An 18248-nucleotide genomic window follows, 5' to 3' on the forward strand; every position below is an offset into this window, starting at 1 on the left:
TTGTTGCTAGTGGTTTATTGATCCCTCTGGTTCTTGTTTTTGTTAATTTTTCAAATTGTGGACTCGGTAAATTTGAATGTAAGTAGTGAGAAAATATTTCCTGCAAACGGGTGGACTTCTTTAAGAAGATACAGAAACAGTATCAAATGAAGTGAACGGATGTAAGGCAGAATGCTTGGATTTTCGGTGGTTTTAGAGATTTGCTGCGGGTTCGTTATATTATGGTGCTTTGATGATAATATTAATTGTCAAGTGTTCCGTCGGCGTTGTATGTTATGCACCGTTGGGTCATGTTTTTTCAAGAGTGACACCATCGTTGTTGTTGATTAGTTGGTATCTGCCATCGTTGTTAAGTTGCAGCTTGAATCTCGTATCAAATGGCAAAAATATGTACCCATACAGCTAACCGTGAAGGAGCTAAGATTTTCATGATGTACATTGAATTTTTACTGGAGTATCACATTTCTGCAGGAGCTTATAGGATGGTTGTGGATTTCAGATTGTGTTAGATAGTTGACAATCTAATCAGATCATAGGTAATGTAATATGGTAATCTAGATTACTATATTTAGTATATTATTTGGATGGTAGTTTAGATTATTTTTGTAATTCAGATTGCTTTGTAGAAGATAATTTGATTATTTCAGGAAAGATGATTATTTAAATTATTATTATTTTAATAATATTATAATAAAAATTTTGAATAAAATTATTTTTTAAAAAAATTATATAAAATTTATTACATAACCGTTCCTCCTATCCTTATGATTCTACATGCACTCGTCCTCCTTTCATCTCTTTAATACCAGCGATTTTTCATACCTCTCGATCCATTATTTTTTTATATCATTATTATATTTACATCACTTTCGTTATTTTTCATCAAAAAAAAATTTAAGATATAATTATTAAAAAAATTTAAAAATTTAATTTTACATTACCAATAATCTAATTATTATATTAAATATATCAATCATGATTTTTAGTAATTTTATTATAATATTATCTATATGTATCAAATACAGTAATTAATATTACTGATAATTTAATGATGGTAATCTATCCTAAAGGCAATCTACGGTATCTTCCAAAATTATCTAGCGATGCACCAAACGCAACGTCAAGATTTTAAATCTTAGTAAGATAGGGTGCAAAAAAAAAAAAATGCAAAGATTTCAGAATCTATCCAAAGAAAAGAAAAGAATGGAAGAAAAATGGAAGAAAAGAAGTAGAAGAGGATAAATATAAAAAGTAAAAAAAAAAAGAGGATAAAAAAAATAAAAAAATGGTTAAAAAAAATAAAATAATAAAATAATAAAAAATAAATGTAAAAAAATTTAAAAAATAAAAAAAATAAAAAACATCTATCGGAATGTATAACTGGGATCTCTGTCAAATAAGATAAAACAGCAAGATGTTCCACTATTTTATGCAATTTAAAATTTGTTGGATTTCCTTTGCGGCGTACCCTTCTACTCCATGGCATCACGTTCTGATGACTGGAGGGGTTATGAACTCAAGATTCTATCTTAAAATTTTCATTTGGAGTAAATTTCTAGCTATATTGAAAACAAAATCTTGATGAATAATAATACTCAAGATTCATATGAATCCTCATCATCTGTGTCCAAACTAAGTTTCCAATCTTTTCAAGATGGGCGCAGACAGAACAATAATAGTAACAATATTTGTATAATAAAAGCTTTTCCTTCCTCTCCGCTTTAGGAGCCCCATAAATGTTATCTATTTCATGATGTTGGACCATTGAGTGAAATGTTAAAAATAATAATCTTTATACAAGTTTAGTGATACTAATGCTAATTAGATTGGAGGGTTCTAAACTAGCTTGATCATTGAATCAAGGTCTCCTATTACCATGGTTTGAACTTTGGACCTCTTCCAAGTGGAGAGGTGCCCCAAGCAACTGATATAAGGACAGTCGAGCATATGACCTATACCATTGTAAAGCTGGTGCCGTATCCTAGATTAGAGAGGACAAGAACTCATGCCCTATTATTAATCTAAGGTAACCAATTTATCCAAAAGTACAAGCTATTATATATAAAAAGGATCAATATCGTATATCAAGCTTTTGCGCTCTCTGGGTGAAATAATATATACTGCCAAGTTATTAGATTCACTTTTCTTGAAGAAAGACTGATTGGATTCACTTATCCTACGCTTTCACCTTAAATGCATTATCCAACTAGTTTCCCAAGAATCCATAATTTTAGATTTAGATGTTCTTCATGATTAATTCTCTAAGTTTAGTAAGTTATATCAAAAAAAATCTTGAACTATTCCTTGGATCCTTTCCCTTTGATTGAGGCCTTCCTGGATTTTTCTCACAAAATCAAATAAATAAATCTCTTTTTTTTTTAATTGGTAACAAGGGTACAAATGTCAAAAGTACAATTAAAATCTATCAAAATTACAATCAAGATATTTGCTTTTCACTTTATTCCCTAAAAATAAAAATTATGAGCATAGCTGTGATCCATGATCAATGAAATCAACAGAATTGAATTAATAATTGTTCATTGATTCATATATATTTTTGATTTACTACCAACTCAATTAAGAAATGTTCGAGATCGTTCAATCAAATATTATTAATGGTGGCATCTACTACTTTTTTTTTGTTGTTTTGCTATTTCTTGCATGAATTAATATTATGCTACGTAGACCTGTTCAATGGACAGGTCCCGAATTCAGCCACACTAACTGGAATTACAAGGGTCCAAGGCTGGATCCTTTTTCTTTAAGATTAAAAAATAAAAAAAAAAAAGCTTACAAAGATTGAATATTTAAAAGGGTTGGCCAAGAACTTGCGTTTATCGTTCTTCGTACAGAGTGTAAGTACATGAAAGAGAGTTATTAATATTATTTTTGGATTCTAAAATTAGATTTTTAATATAAAAATATATATTACATACTATATAAGACTCGAGTTAGGATGGGTTGAATTAAGCCTGTGCCCGACCCAGCTTGGGGCTTTAATCCATGTCCACGCCTGAATAAAGAGAAATTTTCTGTGCACTATGGTCGGTGTTAAAAATCTGATTTGAAATGCATCATTTTATATGATTGATTTACGTAGTTAAAAATTTAATTTGAAGTGCATCATTTTATGTGATTGATTTACGTAGCCAACACTTTTCAACATGCATTTAATATATACAGTTTTGCTTTTTCGTTTAAAAATTTTATATGACAAAAAATTTATATCTTTTGAAAAAAATTATGACATCCTGTAGCATATTATGACTTCCTATACACAGGATGTCATAATATGACTCACAAAATTATGACATCTTATGCATATTATAAATTCTGCATTAAATTATGACTTCCTACATACAGGATATCATAGTATGGCCTAGGATGTCATGATATGGTTCAGAATATCATAATATAGAAGGAGTATTTTTGTCTAACCACTTTCTAATGCGCATTTAATGTCTGCAGCTTTATTTTTTCGTTTGAAAATTTTAAATGATGAAAATATTCTTATTTTTTTAAAAAAAATATTATATTTTGTGCATATTATGGTATCTTATGGACAAAAATTAATTTTTTTGATGCAGAATATCATAATGTAAACATAGTATGCCATAAGTTTTTCAAAGAAAAAAAATATTTTCGTCATTCAAAATTTTAAATAAAAAAAAATAAAATTTTAGATATTATATATGTATTGAAAAATGATGATTATGCAGATCAATCAAATAAGATAGTTTGCTCCGCATTGAATTTTCTAGACTACCGGCGGTACATAAAGATTTCCGTTGTCCAGAGAATGCTTTGGGCTCGGTGAGGTTGGGTGGGCAGTCCAGCCTATTAACAAGTCTGGGACTATCTAATCAAACAGTCCTAATGGACTAGATAAGATCATAATTGATAGTCAGGGCTAATAACTCCTGCCGCATTCTGGTGCTTCATTTCCCACTCAATTTTCCATCCGGAAGCTCTGAGAAAAATCCAGCTCAAACTTTTACTTGAAGACATCTCGAGGGCGGCAAACGTTCCATCCAAGGCGGAAGAGCACCGCTTCGCTTTCGGATTTCGGTGAACACTCCGGCGGTCGTCTACCACCGCATAGCGTGCTTTCAACCATGCACCGGGTGGCTCATCCATGACTTCTCTCTATAGCGGCACATAAAATAATGGTCCCTTATCGGATCCAACAAAGATTATTTTAAAATTATGTTCCTATAGAAAAAAAAAAATCATTTCAAGGATTTTAAAGTAGATTCCGTCTTCTGTTTACAACATTAAAATCCGAACTACTTGCACTGTTTTTAGCATATATACATCAAAATCATTCGTTTATGATGAGATTCGTGGACAACCATTTATCTGACAAAACAAAAAGAAGTAAATTAAAAGAAGAGAGGCATAACATAAAAGCCAAACTGTACCGGAATGGGCTCTCAAAGCCGTTAAGGACTCCTTTGGCCAGCGGAAAGAATCTTTTTTTTCTAAAAAATTATTTTTTAATATATTCAGTTAATCATAAAAAAATAACTTAATATCTAGTGATTTATATTAGTTGGGTATCAATTTTTTTAAAAAATTATATAAAATATTTATTATATCCTTAATAGATATAAAATTATATATTTTTATTTTTAAATTTTATATAAATAATAATAATTATTGAGATAATTCAGTCTATTTCTCCGATTCACAATCGATCGATCGGATATCTATCAATTATGAATGATAAACCATCAAAACTATATCCCAGAACGAGTTCCGCCTTCATTACAATACATCACTCGACTTTCAATCGGTCAGATAGACATAAACCACCGACTATTAATTAGTAAGCCGACCAACAGTCGACTATTCTCAACTTTCCTGGCAAATACAATTCAACCATGACGACTTAACCGACTTCATGATCGATGACCATCGGCATATCAGAGTTACCGACCGATAGTTATTCAGATTTCTACAGTTGCCGACATATAGTTGACACACTCAGACTACCGACATAGAGTCGATATACTGAAAACCGCCAGCGTAGAAAGCGCATAATGACCACATACCATGATCAGTAGTGGGTATAATCGCCCATTCTATGATCACATCTTCTATTCGCGTAAATGGCTTAGAGCTAATAACATCCGGATTTATGGTCGAAATCGACTAGTCAGAATCAAATCGATCGAATTCTCCGAACACCAAATAATCTTATCGAACCGAAAATCCAATAATGATCTCACGGTTATCGAAGCGATAAAATGGCTGGAAACTCTTCATTTTTCGAAGAAATCATTAATATCTGTAATCGAATCGGGGCTCGAGATAGCACGTGACAACTCTTTTTGTCTAATGTGTCAAGTCACATGCCAATCCATATGTCAGGCCACCTTAGACTTAGAAGTGGGGGGCAACTATTGAGATAATTCAGTCTACTTTTTCGATTCACAATCGATCGATCGAATATCTATCGATTATGGACGATAAACTATTAAAGCTACATCCTAGAACGAGTTCTGCCTCAATTACAACACATCATTCGACTTTCAATCAGTCTGATAGGCACAGACCACCAGCTATCAATCAGTAAGCCGACCAACAGTCGGCTATTCTTAACTTTTCTAGCAAATACAATTCAACCATGATGACTTGACCGACTTCATGATCGATGACCATCAGCATATCAGAGTTACCGACTGATAGTCATTTGGATTTTTACAGCTGCTGATATATAGTCGACACACTTAGACTACCGACATAGAGTCGGTATATTGGAAACTTCCAGCACAAAAAGTGTATAATGACCACATACTATGATCAGTAGTGGGTATAACCACCCATCCTATGATCACATCCTCTATCCGCATGAACGGCTCAGAGCCAATGACATCCGGACACGTAGTCGAAATCAACTAGTCAGAATTAAATAAATCGGATTCTCCAGACACCAAATCATCTTCTTGAACTGACATTCCAATGATGATCTCACGATTATCGAAGCGATAAAACGGCTGAAGATTCTTCATTTTTCGAAGAAATCATTAATGTCTGCAGTCGAATCGATGCTCGAGATAGCATGTGACAACTTTCTTTGTCCAACGTGTCAAGCCGCATGTCAATCTACATGTCAGGCCACCTTGAACTTGGGAGTGGGGGGCAACTGTTGGGATAATTCAGTCTGCTTCTCTGATTCACAGTCGGTCGAACGAATATCTTCGATTATTAACGATAAACCATCAAAGCTACATCCCAGAATGAATTTCATCTCAATTACAATACATCACTCGACTTTCAATCAGCCTGATAGGCACAGACCGCCAACTATCAATCAATAAGCCGACCAACAGTCGGCTATTCTCAACTTCTTTGGCAAATACAATTCAACCATGATGACTTAACCGACTTCATGATCGATGACCATCGACATATTAGAGTTATCGATCGATGGTCATTTGGGTTTCTACAGTTGCCGATATATAGTCGACACACTTAGACTACCGACATAGAGTTGGTATATCGAAAATCACCAGCACAGAAAATGCATAATGACCACATATCATGATTAGTAGTGGATATAACTGTTCATCCCATGATCACATAATGCTGAAATAAGCGAAACCCACGTGCCTAACCATTACAAACGGTTACCAATAACTCATCTATAAAAAGGAGGTAAATGAAAAGCATTGGCAAGATACTTCTGGGCTAATACTCTGTCTTTCTGAAAATTTTATCATACTATTCATCACTCTCCACTGACTTAAGCATTGAAGGATCTCCATCGGATATAATTTTGATCAATGTGGACTTCTTTTGCAGGTGTTCTTCTTCGGCAACGGACGCAACAAGGGATTGGCCGTAATTGATTAGCGCGCCAGGAATGAGGAGATAACAAGAAATCATGATAAAAATCAGAGCTCAAAATAACTCCACGAGATCCACAAGATAATCTTCTCATAGGAAAGACCTCCCTCCTCCACCTCCAATGGCACTGCCCAGCTCTTTATGCCCTGTAGTCACTACGGACGTTCAAATTAATACTTTAATGCAGCAATGAAAGTATTGACGGAGGCAGTATACAGCCTCCAACAACAACAAACATAGCAGCAGCAACCACTGATGGAGAAACCGATGGCGCATTCAGTGCCATCCAAGCACAGCCGCCGTCCTCCATGATGATCTCCTTCTTCATTCCTAGAATGATGATTGTCTCGACATTCTCATCATATCGAGCCACCACTTTCTCGACATTCTCACCATGCCACTCATCATTCACAGCGATATCCTTCTCCTTCCCGTGCATATAGCATCAAGAAGGGAAAGAGGTCGTGTGCACCCTCCACTTCTCAATCCTCAAGTTCTTCAGTGAACTCAACCTCTAGATTTTTTCAGCAATGGCGGCTCAATGACTACGAGTGCAAATTTAAAAAGATCGACCGCCAACTCGTCTGACTCCAAGTGAAAGGCCGGAAGTCCTTCAACGACCTCGACTTCCATATCGCTCAATCCTTCTCTCAACATATCTTAGATGAGTCGATCCCGTCCCGATTCAAGATGCCACAATGGAGCTATATGACGGCTCTACTGATCCAATTGACCATCTGGAAAGTTACAAGATTCTTATGATGATTCAGAAAGCGACCGATGCCCTCTTATACATCAACTTTCTGGCTACTATTCGGAAGACTGCTCAAGCCTGGAATTTTGATCTCCAATTGAAAAGTATGAGCAGCTCGAATATTCATTCGTGGCTCACTTTAGCACTAACTGAAAGATGCCGCAATTATCAGACAGTCTCTTCTCCATCAAGCAAGGAGCGATAGAGATACTGAGAGACTTTGTGACTCGCTTTAACACGGCCATGCTTAAAGTCAGAAACTTCAATAAAGATATGGCCATCTCGACCATAAAAAAAGATCTGAAGGGATCCAGATTTATTTATTTTCTGGATAAAACTCTCCCTTAGACCTATACTAAACTTTTGGAGTGCACATACAAGTATATTCATGCGAATGAGGGTGCTTCTGACCAGTATCAAACAGAAGAAAAATGTCAAAAAAAGAAATGAAAGAAAGATGAAACTCTGACTGAACCAAGTCAGTCAACGACCAACAAAGAAGCTTCACCCTGCCGATGGAGTCCAAGGCCGAACAATTATAGCAGCAGGTACGACTTCTATATTTCTCTTTCTGCTCTCTGTGCACAGATCTTAATAGAGATCGAGGGAGAGGAGTATCTGCGTCATCCCCCACTGATAAAAGCACCATCAAGAGCCGCGACAAGAAGAAGTATTGTCAGTTTCATCGTGATCACAGTCACGATATCGAACAATATATTCAACTCAAGGATGAAATAGAGACTCTAATTCGATGAGGCTATCTTAAAAAATTTTGATGAGACCGTCCGACTCAATCTCCCACCGACCAACAACTTTAGCCACAATCTGAGGAAATAATCAACAATCGGCCAACGGTGAAAGTTATCAACATGATTTCTGAGCGATTGAAGGATTATTTCATCCAGAAATCAATCATATACAGATTTGATTTACCACATATCATTATCACGGATAACGATCGATAATTTGATAATCAGAACTTCAAAGAGTTTTGTACGAAATTTCATATTATGCACAAGTTCACTTCAGTCGGCCATCCATAATCTAACGGTGAAGTGGAAGTGATAAATTGAATAATTCTACATAGTCTTAAGATCAGATTGAATAAAGCTAAAGATCTTTGGATAGAAGAATTATATCCGATCTTGTAGATATATCGAACAACTCCACGTATACCAACGAGAGAATCACTATTTAACTTGGCCTACGGAATAGAAGCAGTAATTTCGCTCGAGATTGGTTGCCATCAGTGAGAGTCGAATAGTATAATGAGTAGAGTAATTTCGAATGTCGAAGAGTTGATCTGGATTTACTTTCAGAAGTCTGAAAGCAATCTCAAATTCAGATGGCAGCATATCGGCAGAGAATAGCCTGATACTACAATACGAAGGTCAAGCTGAAGATCTTTCATCTAGGAGATCTGATCTTGAGAAAGGCAGAAGTCTCAAAACCTTTAGATCAGAAAAAATTATCTCCAAACTGGGAAAGACCTTATAAGATGATCGAAGTACTTCGTTTGAGTATGTATCGACTAGAAACTCTCGATGGAATAACTATTTCTCATATTTGAAATGCCAATAATCTGAAAGTATACTATCAGTAAAGTTATTCGCACATATACAAATTTGAAATGAAATATTGAGATTCTGAATCTTCTTGAAATATTCAGTTATCTACAAAAATGACATCAGATCGATAAATAATCGATCAACATGTACTGACCACATCTCGATCGAACCACTATAGAAACTGACTCAAGTCGAATGACTACTCATACCAATTCAGCTACAGTGGGATGAAATATTATGCCGACTCGACTCTGATCGAGTAGGAAGTATACCTACTCGACTTCAGTCAATCGAAGGATATTCGACTTGCAACTATCTATTAAGTATTTAAAAAAAATTATCTAAAAGCTAAGTCAGCTGATATCCAACTAGCAAGCAAACTATTCTACTACGACTACTGATCGATATTCGACACATCGATTGATAATAGACAATCTGATTGATATTCAACGACATCAACAACAACGTACATCAAGATTGAAAATGAGCTCAACACTTAAAAAAAATTATCTTTTCATTCATTGGAAAAAGGATTACAAAATTGGACTATTATCCGACTACAAAAAATAAAAAAAGATATCTACCCTGGTTACCAGTCAGTTTCTTCTTCAGTTGTGTCGGTAACCTCCATAGCTCCGATTTCATAGCCTTCGATAGTAGCCGACTCTGGTACAGCTTCATCAATGATAGGAGCAAACTCTAGTGTAGTCGGTGCAACTTCAGTCGGCGTAATCTCCTCGACAGTCTCTTCTCCTAAATCAGGGGCAATGATGCTGCTCGAGTCCAAATCCGAATACAATCTTTTGACTGCATCCCTGTGGTCTGCATAACCGATGCAATAGGAGACATATCCACCCTCGAGAATTTTATTTTTGAAGTCTTATGATTCTCTGAAATTCTTGATGGCCCGACTCAAAGCATCTTTTGCTGACTACACTTCCTCCTTAATGGAAGCCGACTTTGCATCGACCAGTGCCAACCTCTCCTCGATGGCCCGATGCCATCTCCATTCATTCTCCAGCTCCTCGATACAGCCATCACGCTCCCTCCGAAGTTAGTTGATCGAGTGCTTCTTGCTCTTGATCCGAGATTCTAGAGACTTGATGTTTTGTTGAGCTGACTCCAATTCGGCTCTGATCGACTCCAACTCGACCTTAGCATAGGAGATTTCTTCTTGAAGCTCTTTCTTCTACTCAACCGCTATCTTCTCTCTTTTAGTTACCGTCTGGAGCTATTCAATGGCAACAGCTCTCTCATCGTTCGTGATCGAAACCTTATCGCTCCACATTCGATGGAAGTTTGCAATCTTCCGATAATCACTCTCCAGCACCAACATGTCGTGCGCCAGCTGAAAAGAAGAGAAAACAGTTAGGAAAATAAGTTATAAGATAATTGAAAAGTAAAATACCGACTTATACTGAGGATTGTCGGGTAGAAGGATGAGAACATTTCGAATATCGTCTAACTCTTCTTGCTCTTTCTATCAGTCGGAAGAAGCGCAGCCTCAATGAGTCGCTTGGCTAACTTTGGATTTGCCAAAGCCAACTCATCAGTCAGAATCCGAATGTCAAAAAGCTCAGTGAAGCTCGTCGACAACCCATCATCGATCGAAGTAACCGATGCTTTCCCTCGCTCTCTAGTAGGCGGTCAATCGTTTGATCTCGCCATCCATTCGAATGTTGAAAGATTATCAGTCCGACCCTTCTTCAGATCCTGGGAAGGACCAGCACTTGTAGTATGCCTCTTCTTAGCAGCAAACCATCATACTTCATCCGTCGACAGTCGTGCTGTACGTCGCATAGCTATAAGTAAAAGACAACTTAGTTATAAATTCGAAGCCAAATAAAAATGATGATGAAAATGAAAGATCAACTATATTATACCTATGGCAAGTGTCAAACTAAGTCCGGTGTCGTAGAGAGACTACTCTGTCAACAGCTCCTGTTGTGAGGGGACTTTCGTATCCTTCAATTGCAGGAAGTCTTTTCGATCAATCTCATCAACCCAACTATTTTCATTCGGGTTTGTCCTTAGATTCCCCTAAGTAGAAGAAAAATTTCAAGGTAAAAAAGAGAAAATAAAAAAAAATTACATCTTTCAATCATGGATGGAAGATGGAAGGTCGGTAATGAAAGACAGATCCTTCCTCGGACTGAAGAACTACCAGTCTTTAGCCTTCGGATGAGGATGAAGAAATAAGAAAGTACGAAAGAGAGAAAGTTTAGGTTCGATCGGGATCATACGACATAATAAAGCAAAAGTAATAAGAAGCCGAATGAAATTCGGCGCAAGTTAGACTGGGCAAAGTCGGTAATAATCAAGAATATTTCGAATAAACTCTGGAATCAAGAATCAGAGCCCAGCTCGAAGGTTCTCAACATAAAAAGCGACCTGATCCAGAGAAGGGAAGATCACCTGACCATCTGGACCCAGTATGAACAACTGAAACTGCTTCGAGATGTAGTACTGCTCCCGAAGATGAATGACTTGGGCTCGATCAGAGAGGAAACCTCTACCGTCAGATCCGAAAGAGAGTCGCCAACCAAACTAGTCAATCGTCGACTCTGAGAAGACTTTAGGATGAGTGCTCTACCTGAAGGTCTATTATCCTCTACTCTAGTTTATCCTTCTTATTGCTTCTAGCCTTCAGAAATGGCGGAAAATTCGAAAAGCAAGAGAAGGAAGAAGGAAGGAGAAGTCTAACCTGAAGGCTAAAAAAGGATCTGAAAATCCTATCTCTCGACTTGAAACTCAACAAGAACCTCAGTAGCTACAAAAAGAACCTTCGGACTCTCAGAATGCAGCAGAAAATCTAAATGAAAGTGACATTATATATATATAGAATCCATCAATAGTCGAGATGAAATTATTCAAATCCAAACTGCTTTAGATTTCGAACGTGGCTATATCAAACCGACCATCGATCGGACGGTTTGATGCACCTACTATCATATCATGCCACCTCACCTCTATCCATGTGAACGGCTCAAAGTCGATGACACCTGGACATGTAGTCGAAATCGACTAGTCAGAATCAAATCGATCGAATTCTCTGAATATCAAACTATTTTTTCGAACCCACATCCCAATAATGATCTCACGATTATCGAATAACTGCCCATCCTATGATCACATAATGTCGAAATAAACAGAACCCACATGCCTAACCATTACAAATATTTACCAACAACTTGTTTATAAAAAAAAAAAAAAAATGAACAGCATTGGTAAGATACTTCTGAACTAATACTCTACCTCTCTAAAAATCTTATCTGCTGTTCACCATTCCCCACTGACTTAAACATCAGAAGGTCTCCATCGGACATAATTTCGATCAGCGTGGACTTCTTTTGCAGGTGTTCTTCTCTGGCAATGGGTGCAACAGGAGATTGATCGCAACAATAATATATTTATATAAATATAAATATAATATTAATATATTATAATATAATATTAGATCATAATAATTTATTATATTAATATAATATAATTTTTATTAATTTAATATTAATATTTTAATATAATAATTTTAATAATATAGATATAAATATTAAGATAATATTAATATAATAAATATGGATCTTAGTCTATATCACTATTCAATATTTTATCTTAACTATCTATTGATATTTTATAAAATTTTAGTTGTGGATCTTAAATAAATATTTTTAAAAAAAAAAGCACCATCAAATCTCATTCCATGGAAAGTTCAAAATACATCTCTTTCATGAATTTTTATTTTTCATGAAATATAGAAAGTATCTTCTCATAAATTTTTTTTTTTTATTCTTTCATCTTAAATTCCAACAAAATAAGAAGCTCCTTTTTTTACTTTCAGGAATTACCTCTTTTCTCCAATTTTTTATGAACCAAACGAATCCAAAATTATCATGTTTCTTAGTAAAAATCCATGCGTTTGGTATTGCCCTCCATACATGTCGAAATTTCATGTGGGACAAATGTGTTTCTTTAGGATCCCAGTGGGTGTAGTTCATTACCTCGACATTATTCACAACAATTAATATTTCTCACTTTTTTTAAATTTTCAAGTCAAAAACTTTTTTCAGTTTTCAACTTTTAATCCGTTCTTCATTAAAAAAATCAATTGTTATTATAATTTATCCTAGGCCACCATGTGGTCCATGTCTAATCCGTTTTTCAGTCCCCGTCTCTATGCAGTGCTTTGAACTTTAGTAAATAATGAAGATTTAAACTTTCAAAGTTATATAAATGATAGACTTACAACAATGATACATGCAACATCAGTGAAATTTAAATGTAACAAAACTTTTTGAAATTTTCTTTTAATATTTTGCAAAGACATGCTAAATATGGTTGCCACAATTAGATAGATTTGCAATTTGTAACATAAAATTAGAAATCTATGAAATTAGATTGCAATTATATCACATATTATCAATGATTAAAGAACATCAATTTTTTTGTATCAGAAAAAGAACAACAATCTTTAGAAGATCCATAGCAATTATATAACATGGAATAATAACATTTTCCATTGATTCCATGCAATGTTTTGTGATAATGATATCGGACTTCCATGGACCAGATGAACAAATGTGCGGTGTATTATATGTAGCCGCACATGCGATATTTGTCACGGTTACAAAGAACAAAGCATCAAATCCAAGGGTATCGGCTTTAAAGTGAATAGGGTCCAAGTAGAAATGCATTTAACCCATTCAAGTCTGCGTCAAAAAACAGTCAATCCATTACGAATCTACTATGCCTGTTCGGCATGTCTATTGAAAAATAAATAATACAGTAAATTTGATTGCTGTCAGAATTTTCAGGAGTTTGAATTTAAATTATAAATAATTTTAATTGATAAAAATAAAAAAAATATAATAATGATATCATCAAAAAAAATAAATTAAATTTCAAAATTAAATTATTTTTATAAAAAACAGATAATAATCAATAAATAAAAAAATATTTTAAAAAAATTAATTTATATTCTATATAACTTAAATTGTATATCAAACACCGTAGTATAAAATTTTTTATTATTTTATAATAATATTATTATACATATCAAATATTAAAATATAAAATTTTTTATTATTTTATTTAATAATTATATTTTTTTATAATTATATTATCACAGCAATATTACATATGTAACGCACAAGCGCGCCTTTGGCCTATGCCAACGTAATGTGAGGCTCTGGTGCTATTTGGCCCTAAGCCCGATATGGCAGTTGGTTTGAATCGTCCGGTCCGAATCAATGGCAAAAAGTAAATAGATAAAAGGAAAAGAGAAAACTTGAAGCGGTCGCCGGTGCCAGCGATCGGGGAAAAACAAAAGCGCCTCCGGTTCTTTGTACCTGCGGAGAGTGAGCCAGAGAAGAAAAGGGTTCGGCAGATCGATTCCAGATAAGAAGGGAAAGGAAGGAAGAGAAATACTCCTTTATGCAACAGAGGAAGGTAGCGGTCTCCGGGCGGCCGTCGGGAACCGATGGCTCCGATTTCTCCTACCGCATGGTCGTGGATTCCAGTAAGTTTCTTCTCACTCGCTCTTTCTGTTTTTCCCAAGGAGTAAAGAAAAGGGGAGAGATGGATTTTTTTTTTTTATCACAGGATACACCAAGGTTGCGAAAGGGAAGTCTCGCCTTCGAGCTCTGATTGCGGCCCAGGTTCCATTCTTTAAACCCTACCATCCCTTTTTTTTTTATTTCTTCTCTCATTTTCCCACTTCTTCTCTCCCGTTGATATGGGAGACAGAATATCACCATTAACATGCGTGCAGTTTCAATCCCATCTATTTGGGTGGCGTGAATTAAAATGCTTCTTTTTGGATCTTTTCATTATGTCTTGTCACCGCGATTGGACGCTTCAGATCTGAGGTCTGATGATTTAGTTATGTTAATCATAGAGTTTCTAAGTGGATATCGTGGGATAAGAAAAAGGGTTAGAGCAGGAATATAGGTTAAATTTCCCTTTAATATATTGTGTATATGCTAAGAGATAGTTTCATTCTTGGGGTGCAATTATTGTTGGTATCATACGTCTTATAATTTAGGCTGTGCTGATATTCCTGCATCTCAATGTATACGGGGGTTTAGCCGTGACAGACCCCTTATGTTTTGGGAATGGCCTTGTTTGATGTGGTCATTATAGGACAAGGATCTTAATTTGTTGTAGGTTATCCTTGGAGCAGTCTGGAAAAGATAATTGGTTTTCCTGTCACATATCACAGTTGCTTTTATGAACAGTTGAAGCTAGGTTTGCAACATTGTGAGATATGGTCCTGACTTTAAAGTCGATAGAATAGTTTCATGTATGTGCATTACCATGTCCTACCTAAACAGAACTAGTTCATGAACTACCGTGTCTTACCCGCTGAAATGTGCTATACAACTTCTAACCAGCAGTTAAGAATTGCTTTGTGGAATGTTGATATGGATATTTGAGAGATCTGAAATTGCTATCCATATCCAGTATCAATGATGCATTATTCTGCTTAGGAATTGATTGTTTTTTTTTTAGGCTGTGATCTTTCTGATGATTGCCATTTCTTTTCGGTGACTTTTTTATAATATTTGCATAAATGACTTGCATCAATATATAGAAGAGTCAGGCTTATGTTCTGGGCATCAGCATTACATAGGAGTCAAGTTTATGTTGGGCAACCAATGTAGTGCACTATACTTGGCACATCCTTACCACATGTACATGACATCCATTGGCTTCAGCCCATGACCATGCGGCCTTGAGCTATGTGCACTTGCTATGGGTTTGCATAAGGCTCAGAACAGTGCAGTTCATTGTGCTTAGGACCTATTTTTTGTAGTAAAGTTCCAGTTACGTACATAACCTTTGGTGGGTCCTATATATTTTAGCTGATAGGATCTATTTAATCTAAACTTCTCTACCTTTGTTTGTTTACCCGGTCCATGAGATTATTATTTTGATATGCGATGTGCCTTTACGATCTCGTCTTTAGAACTGCTTTTGAGTTTTTTTTTTAACAATTTATTTTTGGATCTGTTAATTGCAGACTGTTAATCAAGTGATTGGATCTTTATGGGGTATCTGACTACATTACAAGTAAAAAATGTTAACAGTTTTGCTGTCCTATCAACCACTATTGGCTTTATTTCTCTTATAATTGGAGAAGTAGGTATGCCATAAAATCTTATTATTTTCTCAAGTGGTTGCTTTTACAGTACTTGATGACATAAAGCTGTAAAGGTGGAATTATGTTAGATTTTTGTGTTTTAATAGGCCGGAGGCGCAGCCGAGCTAATTTGTTGAGACTCTACATGAGCATGTCATCTATTGCGACTGCATTTGCTGTTGCATGCATGGTTAGAAGTGAAATGTTCTTGAAGGTACAGAAGGCTCATTACACTATTGTTATTAATTCAAATATTTTGCTCACTGCTTATTTCTCTACATGCTTGCTATATTGGATTACTTCCTAACTAGATGTTAACATCTTCCACATTTTGTTGTTTTCTCATCCTTGCTTTTCTCCTTCCTTTTATTGATAGTCTTACCTTGTTCTCTATAGCGTACTCAGCTCCATCTTCACTGGTTAATCTTAGTTTGTATTCTTTCTAACACCCTATTTTTGACCCACTTATCATTCATCAACCTCTAGTTCTTCAGTTTTAACCATGTAGTATGCTACTGAGATGCCTAAGAAATGTCACATTAGACTGTGGTCCTACCAACTACTCCTCTAGGTAATAGCCCCACTTATTTCCTTGCTCACCATGAGCCTCTCCATTCCTTTGTGCTTGTTTCCCTTTGAAAATGTCATCACCCATTACTTGCCAAAATTTCCCTTGTTCTGTTGCTTTTTAGAATTTCCTTTCTATAATCCTTTTTTATCAAAATCTTAAGGTCACAACAATTTCCCTAGAATCAGTGATGCAAGTGCTAGAATCAAGTTTTAAGGAGTTCTATTTAATGTAGGAAACAGGACCACACAATCCTCTAAAATATCATTTGCAGAGAGAACAGATGCATCCTAAGGCCTCTGAAATGTATCTTGCGCCCTGAATTCATGCTGGAAGAATATTTCTCTAAGTCAATTAGGTAGTTACTCTTTCCTAAATATATAGGAAAGGACATAAAACAATAAGAGTCAACATGGCATGATTATGATTATGCTATTTACGTTGGGTATAAAGGTCTAAAAATTAGTCATAGACTATAAGCTGATGTGGAATTGATAAGTGGAATTGCAAATTTCACATTTTGAAAAGTAAACTCCAGCCACATATGGTGCTAGTGAAAAAAAGAAAAAAAAACGATGAGCTTTAGTGTTTCAAATATACCACATGATCTAGATGATTTCATCTCTTCCACTAAAACAGGATCAAGTACTTGGTATATTTTATATATGAACATTGTGTTGCATCTAATTTACTTTGTTTCCTTCTCTGTTTCCTTTTTCTCTCTCTCTTCTATTTTTTGTTTTTCTTTCTTCTTCTTCTTGTAATTTTGTTACCCTTCCGCTTCCTAAATAATTTGGCGGATAATACCCTCCTTCAACCCTCAAAAAAAGGATGCATCTTGTTTACAAATTTAACAAGTTTGTATCCCTAACATGAAAACACTGTTTACTGGTCCAAAAGGTTCATTTACTTGCATAAAATTATTTCTTTTGAAAAACAAATTATTAGGAGGACATTTATAACATGATTTAATCCTTCTGACACTACTTGATTGTTATTAGGTTGTCCATAATCACAACATTTCGGCCATGTCAACTTATGAACTTATTGAGGCTGTGCATGTTTTACTCAGTGAGTTATAAACTATTCTCTTTGAATTTGTTATGAGTTATATGATGACAAATCTTGCTATTGAACTCTTGCCATTTTATGCTGTTACCAGGCATGGTGTTGCAAATATTTGTTATCATCACGACAGTCACTCTGGTACAGAACATGTCTACCAGGAGAGTTCCCTAGGTTTGTAATGCTAGCTGCAGTACTTTACTTATCTAGAAATTACGTATTGACATGTTGTATCAAATGAAGTAATGCGTTACTTTTGGACGGTAAATCGGTCAATATACTAAAGAATTTTTTTTTTTTGGG

General features: G+C 35.3%; 1 protein-coding gene across 1 annotated transcript; it reads left to right on the top strand.

Annotated features, from left to right (window-relative positions):
- The first annotated feature begins 14447 nt into the window (after positions 1-14447).
- On the top strand, positions 14448-18248 carry LOC105043584 (uncharacterized). The gene is given in 7 exon segments (XM_010921159.4): positions 14448-14689; positions 14773-14828; positions 16193-16220; positions 16223-16315; positions 16420-16526; positions 17882-17951; positions 18043-18248. Coding segments are annotated over 7 exon segments (516 nt in total). The 5' UTR covers positions 14448-14604; the 3' UTR covers positions 18120-18248.

This window comes from Elaeis guineensis, chromosome 4 (assembly GCF_000442705.2).
Source record: "Elaeis guineensis isolate ETL-2024a chromosome 4, EG11, whole genome shotgun sequence".
Lineage (NCBI taxonomy): Eukaryota > Viridiplantae > Streptophyta > Magnoliopsida > Arecales > Arecaceae > Elaeis > Elaeis guineensis.